We start from the raw sequence: 27,329 nt of genomic DNA, 5'->3' as shown, positions 1-27,329 counted from the left end.
AAAAAATCATGGAAACATGCCAGTCTTGACAAACACATTTGGAGCCAAATGTGAGCAGACAATGGCTGTTTAAACAAGGCACCATATAGACACGTACCTTGCCTTTAACTGGCTTTAAGGTTAGGAGGAGATAATTGGTAGTGTGGGTCAATTTCCCTTGGCGAGAGATTAAGCAGTAGTTATACTTGACTGTGGGAATGGGTGAGCTAAGATCAGGGTGGGCTGTTTTTCTTCCACACAAGTACATATACTAAAGCTCTTACCTAAGTAACTCCTTGAGCACTTCAGCAAATCTTGATTCAATAGGGACTCCTCTCTGGTTATGCCCAGATCCCGTCTTCAGAACAAGCACAATCAATCCTTCACTGGTAAAGTCTATCCCTGTAGATGAAGGGTTGAAAAAGCAACATCTACTTGTTCCCATTAGCCTTCAGCAGGGATATTTCTTCTCTAGCCTACTAGCCAAAGCCACAAGCCAAAGTTCTGTTCCCTGCACAGAGTAACAACCATAAATGTGTAGCAGTTCAGTCTGCACTGTGAAGTGCAACCATGTTGTAATTGCCCCAATAGTTTATGAATGACTCTCATTCCCCATACTTATCACTTGGAAAGTGTTTAAAGAACAATTGCTATTTTTGACTTGCTAGTCATACTGGCTATTTGGGAAGAGGCAACAGCACTCTGCAAAACAGTTTCACAGTCAGAATGTAATGTTTAAATAGTAATTATAAGTGCCTGTTACAGCACTGCTAGTACAAGAACCTCACACCCACTAATTTCCATATACATACTCACAGTTCTGCATTTTGGGCACCAAATGAAGTTGGTCTTGATACAAATTATTCTATATTTAGGCTGTTTTCTAGTCAGAGTTGTTTCACAATCAATATTTATTACTTTTTCCAATATAAACATCCACAATATTTTATATTAGCTGAGAAAAATACAGCATATACATAGTAAGGTAAAAAAAACTGTGGAGAAATAACCTGCCTGCAATCATTAAAGTGACATACACGGCCCCAGTAAGGCTAACACATACAAAGGGGACAGATCCAAGCAGCTGAAGTGACAAGAGACTCTTATGAAAGGAAGGAGGAAAGGGAAAAAAGTATTAACGTTACATTTACAGAGATAAAGAACACTCTCTCTCTGTGTTAAGCAGAAGATCTGTGTTCTCCCAACTCCTGAGATGTTCTAACAAGTCAGGGGGATGAAAGGCATAAGTTTAATCAGAAGGGAGAGTCTCTAATTTACAATAAACAATATATGCAAAGTTTGTAGGGTTTTAAATCAGTTCTTATTAAAGACAGGAATTAAGATTTAAGAGTAGCAGGAGAGTAGAAATAATCTTGTTTCTTCTACAAAGCAAGGCTAAGATCTCAGCTTGTAACGTCTGGGCAGTTTTCAAACTCAACTTTCATCATTCTGGTTGTATTAAGCCACTGCACACCTTCCCCCTCAAACTATGAACACAACTGGGCCTAAATCCTTTGCAAAGGAGAAATAGTGCCACTTTTCTTCTCTCAGAAAATAAGTGGAAAGTGCCAGTTCTTCTGCCGCTGATCATCCAGTGCTGAGAACGCTAGACCGCTTGCGAGGCCCTGCTGCAGAGGTAATGGAGTTTGTTTGGGAAGGTTCTATTTCATGTAGATACATTGTTAAATGAAATCAAGTTTAAATTGTAAGTGCCCACAGCGATCCAATGGTGGCATCAGAGTACAGCCAGGTACTGTTTCAAACACAGCCAGCAAGCATGAACCTTCTTAAAGCTCACATCCAGTACACTCCCGCCTAGGATGTGCACACACTGAACAATGCAGTAGAGCAACCAGCTTGCAGAACAGTCTGCTTTCTACAATCCTTAATACTACCAGACCTATGAATAATCTTTGCCTGTTATTAACTTGACCTTCCAATAGTCAGTACCAAGTTCCTCTCTAGGATCTCTCAGTGTAGTAGTGGTCTGCATAGGCTCCTTACACCACAGCAATCAGACTTCCAGAAGGTATCTGGAGACAAAGTCAAAGTCCTTAAAGACAGCCTGTTCCTCAGTGGTCAGGACAGGGAGCTCGTCTGGAGGAGTCAGGATTGGCTTCTGGGAAGTAAACTCTTCATCAAAGTTGCTAATGTCAGTGGGAGCTCTTAAGAAGGGCACAAAAGGGGGCTTCAGTGCTCTGGCAAACAGAGCATCCCAGTCAATCTCCTGTAAATAGAGGAAATTACAAAACCAGATTGGCACTAACAGACTAATGAACTGTGAGATAGTAGGTAGGAAATAGTAGCGTTATGTATCCTTCCTCCCTACCAGATCAGCTGCTGCATGCCTAATTTCTACCAGGCTAGAACCAGAAGTGCCAAGATAACCAAAATGATGTACACCACAGGAAAGAGAGAGATCAGTGTCTTCCATGAAACTTAAGGCTGCTCTTCAGAAAATCAGCCAAAAAACAAAGCTACAGCTCAGACTGTTATTCAGCAAAGACAAAACTAAATTAGACTCATAAGCTCTTATCAGGAGACCATTAAGCAGTTCTCTGTATAGGGGCTACCCAAAGGTGTGTTTTCATTACTACAGGGCCTGGCATAGCTCTTTATAAATATTAGCATTTATGGCAGAATAGTCCTGGACATTGATAAAGCTCAACTGTTTTATACAGTTGGTTTCAGTATTCAAAAAGTGTTAGTACCTCAGTGGCCTCCCTTCATAATGTATAGATTATAGCATCCTCTCCACCCTAAACTATTCAGCAGTCATATTCCTCTGTGAACACTCTGACAGTTCAAGTTTTATATTCTAACTGTTCAACCCTTCCTCCCGAATTCAGAGATGGTGCTTGCCAGACAATCTGTATACCCACAGCAAGAGAATTCCCATGCGATAGGGCAGATGTTTGATTGTATGCCTGAAATTAAGAGGTGAGGGACATTTAAGACTCAATTTGGAGCTGCACATATTGAAATAAAGATCCTGTGCTTGGAAGCCTAACAGTACCAGAAAATACAGTCTTCCATCAGGAGGTTCTAAAAGATAGGTTATGTAGATAATTGTTTGGCTTTAGTGACCACGTGTCAAAAAAGCTGTTGATGAGATTCTCATTTTTGACCAAAAGAAACAGGCAAGTTTGCCTCTATAGCAACAGAAAGCAAATAGCTCTTCTGCAGCTCAGACATATGAGCACAGAGGTGCACAGGGGACTGAGCTCTTACCTTGAAAAAGGGCTGGGTTTTAATCTCCTCTGCATCCCTCTCTCCTGCCCCAAGGCGACGTTCTGGACATTTCTGGAGAAGCTGCAGGAAATACCAATAGACAAATTCAACACATGGAACAAGGAGGAACATGAACACTATTCCAGAGAGAAAACAGAGCAGCAACCATCCAGTCTCTTCCACTTGCTCCCTTCAGGGCAGGGCCATAACCAGTCATAGAATCATAGAATATCAGGGTTGGAAGTGACCTCAGGAGGTCATCTAGTCCAACCCCCTGCTCAAAGGGGGACCAATCCCCAACTAAATTATCCCAGCCAGGGCTTTGTCAAGCCTGACCTTAAAAACTTCTAAGGAAGGAGATTCCACCACCTCCCTAGGTAACGCATTCCAGTGTTTCACCACCCTCCTAGGAAAAAAGTTTTTCCTAATATCCAACCTAACCTCCCCCACTGCAACTTGAGACCATTACTCCATTTAGTCAGCACTAAACTCAAGTTTAGTCCATTGTAAACCACCCATTTATATCAGTGGGTGATCCACTGTGGACTCTAGGTAGCATATAGCCGTAACTGTATACGCTGATCCACTGATAATTAGAAATGGAATTCAGCCCTATCCACAGAATGAATCCGACATCCCTACCCTAGAGTTATTTAACATCTGTCCATTTGAGAATTGGCAGGATAGACTCCAATAGGAACCCTGCTTAATCCTCAATGGCTATATGGATGGCATGTGTGTATGGAGGTGTCAAGGATGAGAAATTAAGAGATGAAAAAAGTGTGTGTGTGTGTGTGTGTGGATCTTAAGGGTTCCCTATAGGATATGTGGACACCTCTGGAAGCACACAAACACACGCACTCACACACACAAGTGGAAATGCCATCTAGTAAGAAGAGTGTCTCTCTGGCTCTACTTGTGCTGAGGCCTGAGTAAAACCAGGGAGATCCCATTGCAGTACCTTGCGGAGTATGGGAAGTGCCTCAGAAGAAAGGAATCGCGGATAGCAGACCTCTTCATTAACAATGCTATCAAAGACCTCCTCTTCATTATCTCCAGGGAATGGAGACTGCAGTGGAGACATGTTGTTATCTGACATACATAGTATCTGTATCCTACTATTTGTTTATTGCACTGTGAGATGGGGATGATAATACTTCAGAGTTTTGGAAGGATTAAGTAAGTTTGACAAGTGCTGTGAATGAGGAAAACGTGATATAAATACTAAGGATCATTAGTGGAGAGAACAGAATTGGGAATGTTAGGCTGTTATAGCTGGTTTCAAATCACCACAAAAGCAATTAGAGGAATTATACTTTTAATGCAAGAGGAACCCAAAGATGTACTTTTATTCACTTACATTATTTTAAAGACATAAATAAAGAGCAGTTAGGTGCACCCAGCCCGTGACCACTCATGTCATGTGGTGAGGCCCACCTCTCCCTTTCCCCAGAGGAAAATGGTCTCACCTCACCAACAAGCATCTCGAAAATGAGCACACCAAGCCCCCACCAGTCCACTACCCGCGTGTATGAGGTGTCTGTCAGGACTTCTGGAGCCAGAAATTCAGGGGTGCCACAAAAAGTGTTAGTGCGGTCCCCAAAACCCATCCCTGTGGAGAAAATGCCTTTATGAACACACCATACACATTCTCAATTGGTTATGCATCATCACATTTTCTGGAAGCATAACAGGCAATGTAGGTGATGACAGCAGAGACGGTGATACTGGACAATAGACAACATGGCTGAGAACAGCAGAGACAGGTGGGCAAAGAGAGGAGAACTGGCATTAATACATTACTCCAAGAGGGATCTGCCTCTGACCTTGCAGGACTCTTGCCCACCCATGTCCATTTACTCTTGAGGAAGCATGGAATCTTTACTAAGGACTCTAGCAGCTTGTCTTTTTAGTATTTCTAAGCTGAAGCACAAGAAGGAATGTAAAGACACTGTTTATATAAACAGCAAGGCAAAGAAACTTCCTGCAGCCACAATTATTATATGACCACATAGCAAGGAAGAGGCCCTCCTCAGGAAAACTGCATGATGCTGCATCTTGGCTCCGCAGAACAGTCAAGTGCATTGTAACCCCCTTTATAAATTACCCAGAGAGAAAGAACAGGAACTGCTCCCAACTTCATAGTGGTCAGATAGGAAGGATTTCTTTAAGTGGGATTGAACACAACTGTGTTAGCCCAGCAATTCCACTAGTTGCGCTTGTGAACATGTTATCAAACCCTAGATCCTGAGTTGCTCCAGCAAGGGTGATGGCTCAGTCTTGGTACCATCAAAGTTGCTCACCTTCCTTACACAGCCCAAAATCTGCAATCTTCACAAAGCCCTCAGCATCTAAGAGCAAGTTATCCAGCTTCAAGTCCCTGCAAGCAGAGGAGGAAGAGAATGGGGGGTGAAGTCTGGGAATTGGCACATAACCCCAGATGTTAGGACCAGGAAAGTACAATCAACCATGAATAGAGAGTGCATTTTCTCAAATACTATATCACCTTAGAGGATGCTCTTCACAGACTATTGTATTTATTAATTTATTTTCCTAAGAGTATCAGGAAATGGCTCTGTGCAAGGAGGGGCTTGTGCTATCAAAGGATGTGTCCTGCTAATAGCAGGCCCCATTGCCAGGATGCCCCTGGAAAGAGGACACATGTTACCTCGCCCCAGTTCATCGCTGCTTCAGTGTGGATGGCCCACTGGCAATATGTCTGACAGACAGTTTCTTAATAACATTCCCTGGCATAGTTAACAGTAAGTTGGTATGGTCAATACAGACACAGGTTTGGATGTGTTCTATTTCTGCCAACTCATTCCAGTCAACTGTGGAAAAGATCCAGTTTAACTCTTGAATGTGATGGCAGGAGTGGTGGAAGGGAAATGTCACTGAGCTGGCTAGGTGGACAGAGTGCTAAAGAAACCCGAGCATGGCAGCAAACTACACATGTGGCTAAATGCGCAATTTAATATTTGGGTTGCTGGGTTTCTTACACTTTACTGTTATGTTACCTGTAAATAATTTTCTTCTCATGTAAGAACTGGAGTCCCAGCACTACACAGGCTGTGTAAAACCTGAGAAAGAGGAAGAGTTTTCACTACAGAGACTTGAGAACCAAGTCAAACATCTATGGTACTTTGAAGCCTGAAACAAGCTAACTCACTGTGTCACATGTTCTGGAAAGATATCAGAGTGAATGCGCATCATGAGATCACCACCAGGGGTGTATTCCATCACAAAACATGCGTGATCTGATGTCTGGAAACATGCAAACATGTTCACCAGGAATGGATGGCTGAAGGAGTTGATCACTTCAAAGATTCGCTTCTCACAGTTCAAGCTGTCAGGGTTCAAAGAAAGAAAATGTCATGGCCAAAGCTTTGCAGAGAAGTCTATGTTTGGAGATGGAAGTACAGGGGGGATATTTTTACACTTAGATTTATAGAAACAAAAAAGGGAGATGACATTTATTTTGTGTTGTTCCCAAACTCCAGTTTTATTCTCTTCCCCCCAGGTGAGTGTTATTTTGCTAGATGCCAGGAGCAACACCATTATAAGCTTCCTCCAAGTCTTGATTCTAGCCCTCTGATGCTTAAGAGGGATCCACTACCACATTAGTGCTGAGATTGACATGATTAGAGAGGTGATCTCACAGCCTCTGGTGGAAGTGCTCCCTCTGGACAGAGACTCACCTATCAATCTCATCTCGGCTAATGATGTCTTGTTTCTTTAGGGCTTTGATAGCGTACAACTTTCCTGTTGCCTTGTATTGACCTAGCAGCACCTGAAAGACAATAAAAAGCCAATAATCCAGCACTCTTAGTCATTCTGAGATTCTCTCATCTGGCTACTTGGACTCCCACCCACACAGCCAGCAGGTACTCACACAAACTGCTCCCGTCCATTCCAGAGAGTCATTGTCAAAGCCAAGGCCAAGTAACTCCAAGGAGGGTTTTATTTTTCCCGAATGCTCTGCAGTGAATAGCTCCAGATAGAACTCATTTTAAATTATGCTATTTTTAAAATCTGGAGTGTCAAGGCTAGTCCTATGATTTTATAGCTGTTCAGTGCTCCAACTACCCAGGAGTTGTGAGCTCAATCTTTGGGGAGGAAGAGCACCTAATGCTGTTCTCCAGTGACCCCTATGGATGATGCAAGGAATGACTTTGATGAGCTCTGGAGCTAGAGGCATATGAACTACATGGGGTATGTGAAAAGAGGCTAGGTAGAGGATCCTCAGCCCTTAAAGGTTATCTCCAGCTTTGGAATCCCTAAACACCCTAAAGACCCTCTTATTAACAGGAATATCAGCTGTTTTCCTTGTGGGGCAGGAGCTGATTTTTCCATTTACACTGGAATGAGCCACTTCCCCTTTTGGAACATTTCCACTCACAAACTATGAGACGCAGAGGTGGAAAAAGAGAGGGGAACAGCTTTGCACCCACCCCCTTCAAGGAAGCCCCTTATTCACACTCTACCTTCCCGAAGTGCCCTCGTCCCAGCATGGCAATGCAGTGAAAATCCTGAAGCTGAACAGCCCTCTTCCTGCAGGCAAACAGAGAAAGCACTACTAGTAAACTCAAAGGTCAGAAATGGATACCAAAGGGAAGGAGGTTTACACAGCAAGAAGCCAACCCTAAGGAAACAACGAAGCTAGAGGGTAGCTGGTGGGACAAGACCACATAAATATGAAGATGCTGTCAGGACAACGATAGAAGAACAAAAAGTTGGTGGTGGGGTATGGGAGGAGACCAAGTCTCGGGTGCTGGTAGGATGAGAAGGATTCTAGTTCTTAGATAGGGGTAGGTAGTGATGAGGTGAGAGTGGGGGTGTTAGAGGGCCAAAAGGGGGATACAAAATGTGTAGCTGAGTGGACAGATGCCATGAAACATTATGCTGGCCACATGCTGTTACCAAGGAAACTAAAACTAGATTCTAGAACCTCTTGGAAAAAATAAATAAGAAGTTAGAAGGCTTAGTCTAGGAACATTGTTTGCTGGGAACACAGGTTTCCCTCTCCTCTGTGTGTGAATTGAAGGGCTAAGAATATAGGCTAGAAAGACACAAATGTCCCTCCCAGAGAGAAGGCAGGTATGTCAATGTATGTGTCTGACTGTCCTTGCTACCAACTTCAGACCTCCAAAGTGAGGGCAAAAGGACTGATACGTTAATGCTCCTACATAAGGAAATAGTTGAAGCTGTAGATCAGCTAACGTTTATTTTGTTATTCATGCATTTGTACATAACTGATGGTTCAATATTGTTGTTGTGTTTTTTACCTAGCATTTTCTTGTTGCATTTTTCTAGTCTGTATCCTTGTTATATACAGCCCAATAGCAGGATTAGACTCTACAAACAACTTTATTATTTTATGTATGCCCCCCGTCCAATGGGCACTAATTTACCTCAAATAGCTACATTAATATAATAAACAAGGGGTGGGGTCTACTGGGGGTGCTTTTGAAGTATGTTACTTTGTATTCACAGAGGTATAGCTAAATAGCTCACAAGTTTAAGCCCTAGAGAATTTAAAATGCTTAAAAATGAGGAGCCATTTGAGGGCAGTTAAATTATTTTACCTTCTACTAGAAAGATTCACTCAATTATACTGCACAGCCTGTTAATAGGGTAATCATCAAGGGTCATTACACAGATAATGCTATGCAGACATCTGGATAAATAAGGTAAAATACAGAGTTTTACCTGTATTCTATAAATACAGTATAAAAAGTCTGTTATTGAGAAATTAATTTCCTAATTAGAGGTCATACTACCTATTTAACAGAACTCAAGACTGATGGTAAAAAAATGTCAGCTCAATATCCTCTTTTCTTGTGTCCAAAAGAGCCCCACGCTGTCCACAATTACCTCTGAGAAGCCCAGTTTGGTGTTTCTGTTACAGCAGAGCTGCGAGTCCTCTCTTCCACATGTAGCCTCTTCAGACACTGAATGGAGAGAAAGTCACCACATCCAGTTCTGTGGAATGGTGTTTGCAAAGGCCCACTGGATCAGATCAGAACAGACTGGAAAACCCACACCCAAGCCTCCATCTGTCTCACCCAGCAGTGACCAGAGAGAATGTTGTTCTTGTGATATAAACAGGGATTGTCTCTGTTGTGAGTGGAGTATGGCCCACAGAGCACACAAACACAGATTATCTCTGGCTACTTAGCCCATTTCTACATACTGAGCAATGCAAGAATAAGATTTTATCTCCCTGTTGGAGTCAGCCCCCAGCGTGGGTACCCATTTGAAAAAGTCTAGGATGAACCATGGTTTTCCAGAAAGTCACTTCACATGTCTCAGTGCAATTCTAGAGAACTCTGGTGACCAGAGAGAATGCACTTTCATCTATGGGCACACACCAAGTAGAAGAGTAAGGTAGGTATGTGTCAGGGCACAGCTATTTAACCTTTACAGCACTGAAAACTCACATCTCTACCTCTCCCCCAGCGACTGCTCCTTCCCCTCAGTGAATGAGATCCCCTCTTCCTTCCCACCCAGGTCTCCTAGGAGGAGAGCTTTACAGGCCCTCCTGTTTTACAGCATCTGCAAGCTCTGTGCCCCTGCTTTCCCCATGCAGATACCTCTTCCCCACTTCTGGCCTAAAATCCCAAGATGACCCGCCCGCCACTTTTTTTCTGCAAGGGGAGGCAGTTTATAGGATTAGGAAGATGGAGCTCCTCCCCTTAGAGTCCAGATCTGTCCCACTTCTGAATGATCAAAAGCTCAATGCCCAGTCACCCAATTGGACCCCAAATCCCTGGATATTAACCAGTCTTAAATCAACATCTGCCCGAGGAGTCACTAATTTCCTGAGAATTACAAGTCAAAAAGAACTTGCATTTGAGAAGAAAGGGCAGGGCCCAACCCACTAAAGAAACCTGACCAAAACACAAAAATCTCGCTATGAACCCAGATCCTTACCGGAGAGTCTGCAGGAGATGGAGCAACCTCTTTGGAATCTGCTGTCAAAAAAAGGCATGGAGGCTTAGGGGGAGGTTCCTCGCCAAATGTCAGTTTAACCACTGGATAGTCACTGCATTTGGAATAAACATTTTAAAGAGGTCACTGTGGAATAAAATATGGTACAGCAGACACTATAGTGCAGTGTCAGAATTGCACAAGCAAGGTTTAAGTTAATCCTAAATGCACTGGACAGTAAGACTCCCTGATTCATACCTGGGATTCAAGTCTATGAGAAATCAACAGGTAGTACGCTCCTTTAAAATGAACTGTAAGGAAATAAGCCTTTATTGTGCTGCTGGTGTTTATACTCATGTCAGAATACCTAGCACTCTGACATTATGAGTGATGAAAGCTATAAAAATGGCTATAAATAAAATGGCCATCTGATGAAGAATTTAAAGTAGACATCTATTGTTTGACTGCGTCACAGCAATGAAGTTTAGCTTAATGACCAACTTGATCTTCCTCCTTTACAAGGGCTAGTGGACCAGTGAAAAATATCCTCTTCTAGAGGAGCAAATCTAAAAGCTAAAATACGCACTGAGGGCAGTTGAGAAGGAACAGATTTGCGCCTGCCTATATGCCCCTGCACAGGGACATGCAGTGCACAGGCACAGACCTTTGGACACTACTAGCTAAAATCTCCAATTGAGAGTGCCCAGGCACATGCACATCCTATGGTGGAGCACCCAAAGGGGCATATACTCAAAGAAGAACCGTGATTCTGGAAATCTGTCTAATGGTCAACAATAAATCAGAGGTGGCCCTAAAATACTGAATGCGCCATAAAAGTTCACACCATCTCAGCCAGTATTTTTTCTTAATAGCCCACACTGAGTTTCCTACATAGATCTTTCACACCAAGGTCTTTCACCATCTTGTGGAGTTTCACCAAATTTTAATTTTGTGCCCATTCCAATTTGTCACATAGCATTAACTGGAACAAGACTTACCTGCTCAGCATGGACAGTGAATCAGTTTGAGTTTGCAGCAGCACTGGAGAGGAAAAGTCTGTAAGAATGGGAGTACGAAGTGGGGGGCTTAGCGTGTTCATGGAACTACATGGAGGGAGAATGTTCATCATTAGACGACCCCAGGTAGCAATATTTATGTTCATCTGAGAAGCTCGGAGAAACTCCTTTCCTGGAGAAGGAGAAATCCAAATATTACTAAGATTACCATGCCAAGCACTACATGAACCACTGACCTACCTAGTTCATCTAGGCAGCCATTTGCTCACCCCAAAAAAAGGCCCAATTTGGGGATGGTGGGCCAAGAGGCACCATAACCACATCTCCTAGACAATCAAAACAGCTGACAGACTCATAGGTAACTAACGAGGAAAGTATTCATAAGGTCCTAGTAGTTGGAGCTGAAAAAGATCTTCCATTTCATCACATCCAGACCCCTACAATGGCAAGGTATAATCCTCACACAGAAGATGTACCAGATATTAAACTGATACTCTACTAGAACTTAGCCAAAAGATAATGTGAAGGTACTACATTCTTATTTTCCACCCGCACTTCCATACTGAATTTAAGTCCCATAGCCTGAGAACAGAAAAATTGTGAAAATAAATTGTGGATTCTGAGTTTTTAAGGTCTTTCCACGATTTTTGCTGTTTCCTGCAGAATCAAAGTTGTTTAAAAAAAGAAATCGAGCTTTTCCAATTGCAAAGAGCCTTCAGAATATAAATTCTCACTCTCTTGCTCCAGCTCGGGAGAAAAAGAGCACATGACCTGTGCCACCCACCAACCCATTCACCTCGCTGAAGTGTCAACTTCAAAGCCTTGTTGGACAATCGATATCCCTGTCCACACCATGGTTGTGTCTAAATTTTCTGGGAAATCTCTCACCACTGCCACTTATCAGTGATAGCATAGGTGGTAGAACACACAGATTGAGACTTGGATCCTACTAGCAACAATGCTGTTCAGAAATTACTAATCGTAGCCCCGACACATAATCATGTTAGGCATGGATGTAAATGTTATAACATGTACATTCCATGTTACAGCCATGCTTCCATCACTTCCCTGGTGAGTGGAGACATTGCCACACACTAATAGATCTCACCTACACACATACATTAACCCAGAAGCATTCCAAAAAGTACCATAAACCAGGGATGCTTGAACAATTTTTACAGTGGGGGGTGCTGAGAGCCATTGAACCAAACTGTAAACCCTGTGTATAATGGAAACCACTTCAAGCCATGGAGTGCTGCAGCATCTCCCGCACCGACAACCACATAACCATACATGCCCCTAATTGGAGTGGCTGTCAGTTCACAGGCTGGTTACCTTTCTGTTTCGGGAAAATGCGTTTCTGGCGCTGCAGATTGGACCGTCTCTCAATCACAGGGTTACAGAAGGTCACCTGCCAGGGAAGCAGAGGAGACTCTACAGGGCAGTTCACTTCTCTCCTGGACACATGCTTAGCCTTCTGATCAAATAGAACATTCACACCCATTCAGCAAACTAGGAGTCACATATGAAGGCAGACTCCAGACTGAGTTATACTATCTACTCCCCTCAGGTGCTATGTTAAAAAAAAAAAAAGAATTTTTAAAGTTAGAAGTATCCATTAACATGAAGTACAGAGAAGCTGACAGAGGCAGAATGATTGGCTCATAATTAGGGCCCTACCAAATTCACGGCCATGAAAAGTATGTCAGACCATGAAATCTGGTCTTCTGTGTGCTTTTACCCTCTCCTATACAGATTTCACAGGGGAGACCAGCATTTCTCCAATTGGGGGTCCTGACCCAAAAGGGAGTTGCAGGAGGGGTGTGGGGTTGCAAGGTTATTTTATGGGCGTTGCAGTATTGCCACCCTTATTTCTGCGCTGCTGCCTTCAGAGCTAGGCAGTCGGAGGGTGGCGGCTGCTGACTGAGGGCCCAGCTCTGCAGGCAGCAGCACAGAAGTAAGGGTTACAATACCATATCATGCCATCCTTACTTCTGCGTTGCTGCCAGCAACGGCTCTGCCTTCAAAGCTGGGCTCCTGGCCAGCAGCTGCTGCTCTCCAGCTGCCCAGCTCTGAAGGCAGCGCCACCACCAGCAGCCATGCAGAAGTAAGGGTAGCAGTACCGCAACCCCCCTACAATCACCTTGTGACCCGACCCCCCAACTCCTTTTTGGGTCAGGACCCCTACAATTACAATACCATGAAATTTCATATTTAAATAACTGAAATCATGACATTTACTATTTTTAAAATCCTATGACTGTGAAATTGAGCAAAATGGACCGTGAATTTGGTGGGACCCTTCTCATAACATTTCTAAGGTGTCTTCCATCCCAATTGATGCCAGTGTACTTTTCAAATTATATACATAAAGCACTGCTGAAATGCAGATACCTCCAAAGTGGGAAGCAGTAACCAGTCACTCCACAACACAAGAGTGACAAGAGGGGAAATTTTGGCTAAGGAGACTGGGTCAGACCCCAATTTAGGAAAGATGGCCTGGGATCTTTTGTCTCCTGCAAAGGAGACAGGACTGTGGTTTTTAAGGGGTTACCTGGAGATCTCGTAACAAACTGAATTCCATGCACTTTATTATCTCGAAAGATGAAGGGATGAGCCCAACCTGATGGGATTTGATCCCATGGTTCCAGACAGTCTGAGTAATTCAAACCTAACCATTAAGCCACCCCCTTTAATGTAAAGTGTTGCTGATGACTCCTAACAAAAGCAAGTCAAAGACTGTGGTTTTTATGTAGTGCCCAGGTAATTACAATGGGGCCCTTTAAGGGTCACTTCTGGCTATAAACACACTCATCTTTTTAAACTATTTCTTTCCTTGTTTTTAGTTGGTGCTTTTGTCCTCAACCATCTGAGAGTAGATTTCAGAGTAACAGCCGTGTTAGTCTGTATTCGCAAAAAGAAAAGGAGTACTTGTGGCACCTTAGAGACTAACCAATTTATTTGAGCATGAGCTTTCGTGAGCTACAGTTCACTTCATCGGATGCATACCGTGGAAACTGCAGCAGACTTTATATAAATATAAATATATTTATATAAATATATAAATATAAAATTTATATATATGCATCCGATGAAGTGAGCTGTAGCTCACGAAAGCTCATGCTCAAATAAATTGGTTAGTCTCTAAGGTGCCACAAGTACTCCTTTTCTTTTTGAGAGTAGATTGTATCAGTGACAAAGGCCACTCCTTAGGGCGGGTAATAATCAATGATTTTTTTTTAAACAGATTTTTAATTTAAATTAAATAAAGGTTTATTTTAAAAAAATAAACGTATTTAGAACTACATTTTAAATTACGGCAATCTATGTTAAGGCTTACATTTATTAAAATAATTGAAATTAAATAAAAACATATAATATTATGTAGTAAATGTTTGCTGCCAAGTTTTAAAGAAAGTCATATCACTGAACTGGTGAAAGTCACTGGCTAAGGGCTAGTCTACACTGGCAGTGCTAAAGCGCTGCTGTGACAGCACTTTAACATGCCTTGTGTGGTTGCAGCATGGCGCTTTAAAAAACCACTTCAACGAGGGGCGTAGCTCCCAGCGCTGGGGCACTGTTTACACTGGTGCTTACAGTGCTGCAACTTGCTGCACTCAGGGGGGTATTTTTTCATACCCTTGAGTGAGAAAGTTGAAGCACTGTTAATTGCCAATGTAGACAAGCCCTTAGTATCTCTCACCAGTGTTTTTTGATGTGCTAAACCAACTTTTTCAACAGATACAGAAAGAATATATTTTATTTCAGTTTATTCAACGAGTTCAGTTTAATGACTAGTTCATTCTAAGTTAAGAGATCAATGTGAGTTGAAAGTGCAGGAAAAGTTGTTTTCCTGTTTCAATCTATGAATCAAAATTAGGTGCAGGAGGATGAAATCTATTCCTTCGGAAATCCTAAAGGGCATGGTGACAAACAATCAGTTCAATTCACTAATTACAGATAATACTTACTTTGTTTAATAAATCAGTTAGTTTTAAATGCAAAACATGTTTTGATTAACTTTTTCATTAACTTTGTTTAAATGTATCCAGCATATTTAAGGTAGTTTTATTTAACTAATAATTTTAAAATGCTGTTTTGTGCATTTTTTATTTAATTTGAATTTCCATCTACATAGACCATGACACAAATCAAAGGTAAAAAAATTGATCATTTCGTAAACAAATGGATCATTCACTATTCCCCAAAACAATAACAAAAATAAAAATTAAGAATCTGAATAAATGAAAGTTAAACTATATAATTGCTTAAATAAATGTGTGTAACACACATCCTCCCTGTTCACTCCTTTCATTCTGAGACAAGCACCTGTTTCCAGGGTAGACACGACACTTTAAACAGGGAGATGGAAACTATTTGAATTACAAGTGCTCATCATCCCTCCTCCTCTCCCCACCAGAGGCCAAGCAGATTACCTTTGAGGTATAAAGACAACGCATTGAGGGAGGGTGGGAGTGTACATCTAGAGGTTAGACTAGAGAAAATAGGAGTCAAGACTTCTGGGTTCTAGTCCAAGCTCCCCCACTGACTCACTGTGTGACCTTGGGTAAGTCACTTCACCTATCCGTGCCTCAGTTTACCCATTTGTCTGCAACCTTCTCAACGCAAGGAGAGACAAACCCAAAAGAATTACCTATCACTTCAGTGTATACCCGAAGAAAACCTCCAGAGTAGTGACTCTTCTGGAGGAGAAAGGTAAAATCTGGAGACTTTACCTCTGCAAAAAGCATCCCTTGGGGTTCGAGAGAGAGGCACATCCCATGGCGTTCATTATCGAGAAAGTCATCCAAGCGCAAGAACTTCACTGCACACAGCTCTCTCCAGTCACGCCAATAAACTGCAATCTCCAGCTCCCGGGACTGCAAGAAGAGAAGCAGAGAGCTTGGTAATGGACCAGGTCAACGGCCTATAACATACACACTCTGAACTCCACCTTAGCTCTGATGCTAGTTCCTTTTCCTTCCTTGTAGAAATTCCATGCAGCTAAATAATGCAGTGTATAAGAAACATGCTCCAAGGAAGAGGTGACAGTTCCTCATTCCTATTGCTTCCCACCTTTTTGGTCTTTTCAGACCTTCAGCAGCTACAACTTTCTTTAAAGATTGCTCATTTTCATGATGTAATTTGTTGACTTTGCTCCTACATAAGACTGTACCTCATCCCAAATATCCTGAAGTGAGCTGTATTGCAGGTAAAAGATGGAGCATGGCCACTCAAATGGAGACAGAAGAGGGGCATCAAATGTTCGGACTTAAGCTATACCAGAGGTAACCTGTACTTAGAGTAGATTTAAGGCTGGGGAGAAGGCCACATTATCAGTCCCAGTAAAGAAATAGATCAAAAATTGAATGACAAGTAAATCACCAAATCCACAGAAATAATTCAAATTAAGTTAAATACAAGGTTCTGAGGACAAGACTGAAAAGATCCTGGAATTCCTATCATCCTACAGAAATATAGTCTTACCCGATCCAGCTCAATGACAAAGCTTTGGTCCCAAGCCTGGTTATTAACTGGGCCCCAGTTTGTCTGACCAACCACTTTATTGTCCACTTTGAGCACAGCAAGCACCTCATCTGGACAAGGGAGAAAGTGTAGGTTACAATCTTTTATATGGTCATAAATTGGAATATACTTCTTGCTGGAGGTAGCCACACAATCCAATCAGATTTCCACCACAGGAGATCACTAAGAGGGATAGGAGACCAAATGATTCAGCCTCTTCCCCTGTTTCAGGAGCCAAGTTTCCTCTCACTGCACTCACACCAGACTGAAAGGTGGCAGGCACATTAGAATACACCATCACTGATCCAACAGGGAATATCATACTCACTACACAGCTCCTCATTCCGCAAGTGCTTTGCTGCAGTACTGCGGCCATGAATACTCATCCCAGCTCGTGCTCGGTTCAGGGACTTCATGTCACTTGGGCTCCCATGGTTGGGAGATGAACCAAACACTCGGGAACGTCCTGGAACTTTTTCCAACAGATCCTGACACCCCATCAGTCTCACTTCTAATGAACCTGAGGAATTTCACCAAAGAGTGTTATTCTCAAGAAAAGGGAAATTATTCTAGTCAGTCCACATAGGAAGTCAGAAACTTTAGACTGATGCTGCCCAGCCTTCAGTAGCGATTAAAGTCGTTACAATCTGACAGCTTTTTGGTGGCCTACATGAAACAAATTGAGGACTTGGGCCAATTCCTAATGGACCAAGTGTCCACATCACAAAAACCACCACAGTCATGACATGGGTACATAGGGAAGAAATATTCCCCACCCCCCGCAGCCTCAGGTACCTGTAAGAGCTGTGGGTTTGATCAGTGAAGTGAAGGGCTGGATGCTGACATGTGGAGCTCCCAGAGAGGAAGCATTCACTAGCTCCTGCTTGATGAGTGCCCGCTTTGGGTGATCAGAAGAAAGCTCATTAAGCTGCTGCTCCAGGGACAAGCGCAGCAAATCAATCTTCTGAGATGATTCTTGCAAACGACCCTGAGCCTGGTAACAAGGAGCAGAGAAAAAGCTAGTACAGGCTTTGAATGAATAGCCACTGCCATGATCTTGGTACTACTAACACTTCACAAGTGACCCAACTTCCCATCCTGCTCACGAAGGACAAGAAGGGACTGTCAGCATCACTCATTCATTGCAAGTCACTGCTGCTGAGGGTCTAGAGGATTCTGCCCTGAATAAGCTCCCACCATGGTATTTCCGACTCAAAGAACAGACTAGGATCAAAAATCCAAAACTGATTTCTTACATGCCAGTGCACTACAAGCAGACACAAATTTGGACTCCAAGAGATTTCCAATTAAAAATTATTGGTATAATGAACGCCCAAGTTGGAAAATTACTATAACTAACACTTCACACTTACATAGAGCCTTTCATCAGAGACCTTCAAAGCTCTTTACAAACATTAACTATGGTTCACAAAAGCCCTGTGGGATGAGTATTATCCTCATTGTACAGATGAGTAAATGGAGGCACAAAAAGGATAAATGACTTGCACAAAGTTACATAGCAAATGAGTGAAATTTCCAATTCACATTTTCCTGTTCTGACCATTAGAAAAATAAAAGAGATTGTTGTTTAGTTTACTATAAGTTCATTTTTTTCTGTCTTAGCTTTATGATGTAAGTCAGTTGGCAAGTTCTGGAAACTTAACATCTCTCACAAGAACAGCATAAGATGGGGGAGCTTTATATGTGGCTTTTAAAAAAAAGAGTCATTGCATATTACAGGCAATGAATCAGATGGCAATGACAAGCACACAATCTCTCAAACAGCCAGTAACAGCAGTTATACAAGGGAATTATCACCTTCTACCGTTACAGTTGCTAGGAGTAGCACCTGCCACAACATCACTATGAGCAGGGACTGTGGTATTATGGCAGTGCTGGGGGATTTAGACCAGTGTAATGGGACTTTGAAGTAGGGAGCCATCATATCATTGTTCAGAACAAAGCTAAGGCATTCGTGGACAACAGCCGTAATACTGTTTTTCCTCTGAAAAAAGGTTACTATCCAGCATACAGAAAGTCACCACCAATGCTTCAAGTAGCAATACTGCAATGGTGCTTACTTCAGCCAACACTTTGCGATCCTGCACCCGCCTGCCTCCCAGGATCTTCACCACATTTTTTGCCCCCTCAGCCACAGCAGCTTCAATGCATAGGTGATGCCGCAGTTCCTCGATGCGTAGCTCCAGGAGACTGATGGTGGCCCCCACCTTCACTGGTAAGGTTGGAGATAAATATAACAATCAGACAAGCAAGTGGCCTAGCATCTCAGGCATTGGGGCTTCTTAATTCAGAAGCATCTTCTCTGAGTGATGTCAGATATCCAAAGCATCTTACTTGCTGGATCCATTGCATCCTCTATTCCACCTGCCGACTGAGATACCTTCACAATCTGCATGCGAATCAGCTCAATCTTCGTCTTGCTGTCCTGGAGCATTTGCTGAGCTGTTGCCAACAGCTTCCGGTCCTGGCAAGACAGATTACAGATGGCTAGGGAGGTCCATACAGGAGAGAAATGGATTTTAATGATGTGTTAGACTAGGACAAAGATGGGGCACCACAACACACAAGGCCTTACAAGGGGTCCCAGAAAGTCCTAAAACTTCACACAATGCCCAGTTGTGCAAAAAAGATGCATAAGCAACAGGGCTGATGATTTCCAACCATGGTAGATACAGATGAGGGATCTGTGAAATGCTGTGACACCTATGAAAGATGTGACGAGTTTGCTAGGTAACAGTGTCCTGCACTGTGGGTACATTCAACTAAGAGTTTGTGCTGATGTTGCAATGATTCAATATTGTGCTTCTCTAGTCAATTGTGCTGGCAGAGTTGTATGGATGGAGGTGAGGAATAAACCAGAATGTCTAAGTTCTTTATCTTGCTCATATAGTTAAATTAAGCTTCTTAATTAAACTTTATATTTTTATTTTCCTCCAGAATATTAAATATGATTATGTCAAACACAAAAAGCATGATGAATAAGAAAGCAGTAAATTCCCCAAAAGCTCTTTCTTAAGTAACTCATACACAAAGATACCATTTATACTTTGCTCTATCTTAAAGTCTCTGTTGAAATAAACAGTATTGCACCAACTTGGTACATTATATCAGAAACTTGATGATTTGGGATAGTGTCACACATTGAGGGTCATATTCCAAAGCATTTTATTTTCTTACCTTTGGTCAGATGTTTTGGCTCCTTTCCCTCTGCTGCACCTCCCAAAGCCTGGATTGACTTTTCTGGAGGCAGCACTCCATGTCTATGACTGACAAGATCAACCACTTCTGAGATCTTTTGTATCCATTTCTAATCTAGTGGCACTACCACCACTGTTAGATGCTGGTAGCCATTCTAATGTCTCATACTAGTAACTAATATCAGAGAACAGAAGCATAATCAGTATCTGAAGTCTAAGAACATAAATTACCATACCAGATCAGACCCCTGGTCTATCTAGTCCAGAATCCTGTCTCTAACAATGTTCAGCACTGATGCTTCAGAGGAAGGTGCAAGAAACCCCACAGAAGGCAGACTGATTTGAATTGTAGTAAATTATTGCCTCAATGACATCCTGTGACAATAAGCCTAACACAACCAGCATTCATAACACTGTTCCCCCATAGGATAGTACACCATGCTGTCACAGGGCTGTGCATCAGCTCATGAACACACAGATGAGCTCAGTCATTCAACCTAAAACAACTCTGCCTTAAAGCGTCTCCCTTTCACACCCAGATCTGGAATAAAGATTTTTGTGTGTTTGCACTTTTAACAGAAATCTTGTTCCAAAGTGGCATGCTCCCTGCTTATTTCTACTCAGCAATGCTTACCTTTGACGTTGCATTTGAATACATCTGGATCATGTTCTCAGCTCCCTGTTTCACTTTCATCTCAATGTGCAGCTGCTTTTTCAGAGCCTCTATCCTCCTTGCCACTGGGTTTGGGTTCCTTTCCCAGAGACAAGGGTCCGGGGACATAGAACCATCTGTGCAACAACAGTGAATTCCATTACCCTCCTTCTCATAGTTCCCTCAAAGGGTAATAGATGAGATGAGAAGAGTAGTATAAATGAGGTTTTCATCTTCAAAGACACGTACAATACACGGCCTCAATAGAAGGACAAATTCTCCTAGCAGTTGTTTACCCTAGCCTACTACTGACCCAATATGAGAACTGCTGGCTTCTTAGGATCAGGCCCTAACTGAGAATACCAACAACTTCCAATCTCACATTCACCCCTCTGTTAGGAACTTGCATGTTGGATTCTACCCCAAAGCCCCTATTTTCTCTCCCAAGCTCTGTACGTCTGCCTAAATAAAGTTCAGGAGGTGATCCTATGTCCAACATACTCAATCCTTTGCCCGTTCTGATTTATGTTATCACCTCCTTCCATCTCGATTAGTGCCAATCACAACTTTCCAAATTTCAATACCTCTACACTGTTCATCTCACCTGGACATAAGCAGGAACCAGCTGAGATTCCTCTCCTAGATGGATGAGATTTTTCCTTCCCATCATACTACCCCCCAATAGAAAAAAAAAAAGTTAAAGCATTGGCTATAATGAGGTTTACTGCTGAAGCTATCATGCCCAACAATTACGTACTAAGACATACCTGTTTTGCTCTCCCCTTTCTCTGTTACTACAATCCGGGCATTAAGCTCCTGGAGATCCCAGTGCAGCTGCTCCAGTTTCCGATTGGAAGATTTCAGCACATGCTCTATATGCACCAGGTTCTTCTTGTCTGTTGTCACCCTGCGCAGATTTTCCGCCCCCTCTTTGATCTTCAGTTCCTTCTGGATAGCTCGACGAATTACTTCCTTCTCACCCTCCAGTTTCTGCTGGAACCCTGGATCCATGAGGTTCACCCCATTGCTCGCTTGCAGGAGATAGATGCCCTAAATCCAGTACCAAAGGGGAGAGAGTTGGAGATATTATGTGATAGCAAAACAGTGAGTGTGCGACACATCAATAGCGTTCTACCACTTCATCTCAACTACAGAAGGTCTCAGACCAAAACCTTGATTCCAATCACCAACAAATTTTGAGGAAGATCAGATCTAAATTTTAACTTTGCAGTTTGGGGCCCATCTTTGATCTTAATATACCCCAACTAGGCACTAACTCACAAATGAGATGAGTCCTCACAAAGGTTGTCTTCTTGTTATTTAATATCAATTTATATTTATGTGTCCTGAATGAGTACCAAAGGGAAGCTGTAATTTGTTCTTATCGTGATCATGAGTCTGAGTTCCATTGGCATTATATAACAGGTGCAGATCTTTATTTTAATATGGCTTGAGCTGCCAGTTGTCCAAAGCTACATGCCAACTGGAACTTTTTGGAGGTGTTACAGCCATACTCTAACTTTCAGTGAATGCATGACCAAGTCTTCATCACTGAGGAAGACAAATAAATTAATCCAGACATCTGTTTGTAAATTAATGAGTCAAAAAGTCAGCTGTACAAGCTATACCTGAAAAGACAGACACAGTCTGTAGTCCCAACCCCCATCCTAGCTGTGATTTGCAAGCAGTATGGCTTCTTTAAAATTTTGCTCACGTTGAAATTGATCTGGCAACATTAAAATCTGCTCTTAGCTTTGCTTTTTAAGTCAATTTTAAACATATTTGTTTTGGTGAAAGGTGTACTGGTGATAGCTCTGGACTGACAGGCTCTGTTTACAGCCCCAGAACAAGATACAGCTTAGATAGCACAGACTTTCCCCATGTTCCCCCATGAATAGGCTTGCCACCCAGGCAGGGGCAGCCAGACCCCTATCCACAGAGACCTGCTCCTGGCTCCACCCACTGCTGATGACATAGTAAGCAGCTCCACGCAGGGGGCTCTAGAAAAGGAGGAGGGGTTTTAAAGGGCTCCATAGCAATTAAAGAAAAATAAATATATATATACACACACAGAGCGCCCAGGACTGATTGATTACTTACCATGATCCTCACTTTTATACAAAATGAAGAGCAGCAAAATAAAGTTCCTGTCACACTCAGTAAATTTCCCAATCTCACAGAGTCGCTGTCAGAGGTAGGAACAGAACCTAGGAGTCCTGTCTCCCTGTCATATTCTTTAATATTAGACCATAAATATAGTAACAAACCACATCAGGATTTGCATTATCAGGTCACTGGTGCATGTCACGGGTGGTTAAGACTTTACAATGCACCCAAGATACATGCCAACAGCTCAGAAACACACAATTGTTGAGTCATTGTAATGCTGTTATTGTGTTGCACATCACACAGCTAGTTTTATAAGCAGGCTCTCCATATTTCTTCACTAATCAGGTGTTGCTTAAATTTCAGTTTAATAGCAAAACGAGAGAGAGCGAGAACGAATTCTATTTTTACTTGTGGTTTAAGCCAATGTCAAGTTCACTACAGACTCAACAACCAAAAAAGGAGACTTTGGGATTGGTAATGAAACAAAGTAGCTCAGGTTTAACATCCTGACTCCAGGAAGTTCTCGCCCAATTAGTAAGGCCAGGAATCTAGCCAAATTCCTGACAACAAATAATAAAAGGTTTCATCAAGAGGAACTTGAATCATGGAGCCCTTGAGTCACTCAGCCAAACTGTACCAACTCTCGGTCAGGAAATCAGAAAGTCTTTTGTCCAGTGTGTAGAAAGTTACTAAAAGGAGTTTGATTTTTTTAAAATTACATTTTAAACAAATATTAGGAAAAAGTGTGTCATTTATCCTCTTCCCAAACTATATTGATAGGTATATGCAACACACCTTTCTGGTCCTACCCGTACATTTGTACTGACAAACTTATAGGGTAGCTGGTTAGTGTGAGCTTAGGGCTGGCAAAAAATACTGGACTGACTGCGCTGGAAACTGACATCCTTCATTTACCCACAGAATGGATACAGTGTGGCCAGTGTCAGGGCAAGTTTCCTCCACTCTGCTCCCTGCCAAACACATAGCTGAAAGTCAACTATCTGCCTATCCATTTTCTAAATACAGTATATTTAGAACACATATACCCTAAGGCATTGTGATTTACAGGCTCTTTCTACCCTCTGTGGGCCAGAAGATACCCAGTGTTAACAGTGATTGCACTAGCGCAGTGGTTCTCAACCAGGGGTCTGGGGCACCCTGCAGGGCCGCAAGCAGGTTTCAGGGGGGTCTACCAAAATAAACCAGGGCAGAAAGCCAAAGCCCGAGCCCCACCATGCGGCGCTGAAGCCTGAGCAACAAAGCTTTGAAGGCCCCGCTGTGGCATGGGACCCCAGGCAGTTGTCCTGCTTGCTATCCCCTAATGCCAATCCTGGCTTTTAAGCTACTGGATATGCAGAAAAACAGTTGTGGCACGGGAGAGGTGGGGGAGGAATTTTTATAGCATGTTGGGGGCCTCAGGAAGAAAAAGGTTGAGAACCACTGCACTAGGGGACATAAAATACTATTCAGTCAATCAACACAGAAAAGGGTAAGACAGCAGAATTTGCATTTGGGCTGATACATTTTTATGATCATTTTGCAAAGCTGGTTTAGGAATTCTGGGTGGAGTGTCAAGAAGCTGACACTGTCCATGCTGCAGTTGTTCTGTGGATCCCAGAAAAGGTTAGTCTCCTAGGCTGTTAAACTCTGAACCTGCAATGAAGTCCAATAGCACAGGACCCACTGCAGAGCTGGGGCCAGAGGGTTTGTCTACACATAGACATTGCACTGCTTTAACTGAAATCACTTTAAACATCAATTCAGCTACATCAGTGCAAACCCCTGCATAGACGCTCATATCAATTCAGCATTCAGCAAATGCAAGCTAAACCAACAGAACGTTTAAACTGATATAGAATGTCCACACACAACGATGCACCTTTTTAACTAAAGGGATTTTAAATCACGCCTTTAGTTAAACTGGTGCAACTCTGTGTTTAGACCAAGCCTGAGTCTGGCAGCTTTCACCTACACTAAATGTATTTTAAAAAGTTAAAAGTACAGCTCCCAGTTTGGGATAAATCAACTTCTAGCACTTGTGAATCTGGTCCCCTTTACTACTCTGAATTATGCAGACATTATCCCTCCTCTCACAAAAAATAAAAAAATCAGAGAGAAGGAAAGACCTATTTATTACATCGGATATTCCCTTGCCCCAGTGGCTGTTTCAGAAATATTCTTTATAGTGGATTCTCCAGGGATTTTTTATGTAAGCAATGCAGCTCCTGTGTTAAAGTATAATTTAAAATTTTAATTTTTAAACATTTTCTAAAATACATATCTTGATAATTGTTCTAGGTTTGTCATATTTGGCACCATTGTGTTTGTGGAAGAAAGGGCATTTGAATTATACCCAATTCAACCCATTTCCACCAACATATCAACATTTCCACCAACCTGAGGACCTGGAGCCAAGCCATGGGGGACAGCAAGTGGGTGACATTGTGATTCTGTCAATTTTTACAAATCAAATTAAACCTCTCTGACCTTTCTGTCACTAACTTGCTCACAGAATGAGATTGTAATATATTATACTCCCAGATTAGATTTTTTTCCAGATTAGTTTTTAAAACGTCCGAAGTGATGGGGCACACACACCACCTCCCATAGGAGAGTATTCCACAACCTAATGCATTCCACTGCCAGAAAACGTTTCCTGTTATTCACCTTACATTTTCCCTTTCTCCATCTCAGCCCATTTCTCCTGGTTATAACAAACCCTTTTGCCATCCTAAATAACTAAACCATAACCTTAACATTCACACCTATCAGACACTTGCATTCCTCCCTTAGTCACATTGTAGCAAATTTAGCCCATATTCGTGGGGTTCTTTTTGGGCCAGGGAACATTTTTTCATTGTGTATATGCATGGTATCTAGCACAAAGAAACCCTAATCTCCAACCTGGGCTTTTAGACACTACCTCAATAATCGTCATCAGTGAAGGATAACCCCATTGTTCAGAGCCAACCCAGTCTGTTCTGAAAATCACAGGGTCTACTCTGGTGAGAGGAATGTGTCCCCACATACACTGGGATGAGCAGAAAGAGGGCTGTACACAATAGATCAGAATGGGAGACTGACTGCTTCATACTGGGTGGAGAAACCACAGCCTCATGGAAAGAAAAAAAGGTCTCAGGGTAAGGGAACTGGGGACTCCTAAGGGGTCCAGTTTCTCAAGCAAGCCAGGAGAACACTTGAGCCCCTGCGTGGATGTAGGGGAGGAAGGCAAGATGAGTTTCTGGGGGGAGGTGGCAATCCTGAGGAGTCCTGAAAAGCCCCCCAAGAAGGGAGAATTTGGAGGTGACAATGGGAAAGAGCTGGGGGAGACACTAGCTGTTTTTTCCAGAGGCCAATTTTTCTCTCCCTTCTAAATTACTGTCCCTCTGCAAATGTGAAATCTCATTGTTGTCATCCCCCCATGCTTCCCCAAATGCCCTCAGGCTCTCCCCCCTCCCACAGGACTCTCCTTCTCCCTGCCACACAAATCCTCTCAGGCTCTCCCCCCTCCCGACTCTCCTCCTCCCCCGCCCCCCAAATCCCCTCAGGCTCTCCCCTCCTGCCCCCCAAATCCCCTCAGGCTCTCCTCGTCCGCCCCCGCAGGACTCTCCCCTTCTGCCCCCCAAATCCCCTCAGGCTCTCCCCCCGCCAGCCCCCGCGGGACTCTCCTCCCCTGCCCCACAAATCCCCTCAGGCTCTCCCCCCACCCGCCCCTGCCCCCCAAATCCCCTCAAGCTCTCCCCCCGCCCGCCCCCACGGGACACTCCTCCCCCGCCCCCCAAATCCCCTCAGGCTGTCCTCGCCTGCCCCCGCCCCCAAAATCCCCTCAGGCTCTCCCCCCGCCAGCCCTCGCCCCCAAAATCCCCTCAGGCTCTCCCCCCGCCAGCCCTCGCGAGACTCTCCTCGCCCGCCCCCCAAATCCCCTCAGGCTCTCCTCCCCCGCCCCCCAAATCCCCTCAGGCTCTCCCCCCCACTCGCCCCCGCGGGACTCTCCTCCCCCATCCCCCAAATCCCCTCAGGGTCTCCCCCCGCCCGCCTCCGCCCCCCAAATCCCCTCAGGCTCTCCCCCCGCCCGCCTCTCCTCTTCCCTCTCCCCCGGCCCGCGGGACTCTCCTCCTCGCCTCAGGCTCTCACCCCGGCCCAGTCCCAGAAGGGCTCATCCCGATCCCCAGCTCGGGGACTCTCGGCTCCGGCCCGGCCCAGCCCAGTCTCCTGCCCTCGGGACCCGCTGCGGATCTCCGCTCGGACAAGTCTCTCCCGCTCACCTGCCGGGACTCCCCAGCCGCCATGGCTCCTCTTACCCCGCGGCCCCCGAGCTCCCTACCCCAGCGCAGCCACTCGCAACCGGCACTTTTCAAACTTCAAACTTCATCCCGGCAGGGGAGCGCCGTTCGGGAGCAGGGAGCAGGCGCCCGCTCGCGGCACTGAGGACTACAGCGCCACCTGCCGGAATGCCGGGCGGCCCCCTGAGACTGAGGGATCCAGCGCCCCCGGCCGCTGAGTTCTGGTATCCCCTGCCCGCCAGGAGTGGATCAGCGCCGTTTGCTATGACACCGGGATCGCTGGCACAGAGCTCAGCATTTCCAGCGTCGCCTGCCATGGACCCAGCAATCGAGTGCCCATCGACAGGGATTCAGAGATCTGGTCCCACCTGCTGGAGATCTGCAT

The 27,329-nt window shown here is 43.7% G+C and overlaps 1 protein-coding gene across 4 annotated transcripts; it reads right to left on the bottom strand.

Annotated features, from left to right (window-relative positions):
* Positions 1-199: 199 nt before the first annotated feature.
* Positions 200-27,329, bottom strand: PKN3 (protein kinase N3). 4 transcript variants are annotated; one of them, XM_073314245.2, is made up of 22 exons: positions 26,927-27,082; positions 21,320-21,602; positions 20,535-20,689; positions 19,038-19,167; positions 18,764-18,915; positions 17,478-17,676; positions 17,011-17,202; positions 16,644-16,753; positions 15,893-16,036; positions 12,492-12,567; positions 11,139-11,328; positions 10,144-10,255; positions 9,085-9,161; positions 7,695-7,761; positions 6,909-7,000; positions 6,380-6,556; positions 6,228-6,290; positions 5,514-5,590; positions 4,680-4,822; positions 4,172-4,279; positions 3,211-3,291; positions 200-381 (listed from the first exon to the last, which is right to left on the bottom strand). In XM_073314245.2, exons 1-22 carry the CDS (start codon positions 26,948-26,950, stop codon positions 376-378), a joined length of 2,658 nt encoding a protein of 885 aa, XP_073170346.1. In that variant the 5' UTR covers positions 26,951-27,082; the 3' UTR covers positions 200-375. The 4 variants fall into 4 exon arrangements, with proteins under 4 accessions (XP_073170346.1, XP_073170347.1, XP_073170343.1 ...); XM_073314246.2 differs by lacking the exons at positions 200-381; positions 26,927-27,082 and adding exons at positions 751-2,206; positions 27,255-27,329; XM_073314242.2 differs by lacking the exon at positions 200-381 and adding an exon at positions 751-2,206 and having other exon boundaries at positions 26,986-27,088.

Source organism: Lepidochelys kempii, chromosome 16 (genome assembly GCF_965140285.1).
Source record: "Lepidochelys kempii isolate rLepKem1 chromosome 16, rLepKem1.hap1, whole genome shotgun sequence".
Classification (NCBI taxonomy): Eukaryota; Metazoa; Chordata; order Testudines; family Cheloniidae; genus Lepidochelys; species Lepidochelys kempii.
Note: the sequence above shows the minus strand (reverse complement) of the source record. Positions and strands in the feature narration are given on the sequence as shown.

Coding starts and splice junctions, on each gene's coding strand:
- PKN3 (XM_073314246.2), bottom strand. CDS start 27,329: ATGCAGATCTCCAGCAGGTGGGACCAGATCTCTGAATCCCTGTCGATG. Junction 17,677..18,763: donor ATCGCAAAGTGTTGGCTGAA/GTAAGCACCATT, acceptor CCTTGTTACCAG/GCTCAGGGTCGTTTGCAAGA. Junction 11,329..12,491: donor CATTTTCCCGAAACAGAAAG/GTAACCAGCCTG, acceptor CTCCTTCTCCAG/GAAAGGAGTTTCTCCGAGCT.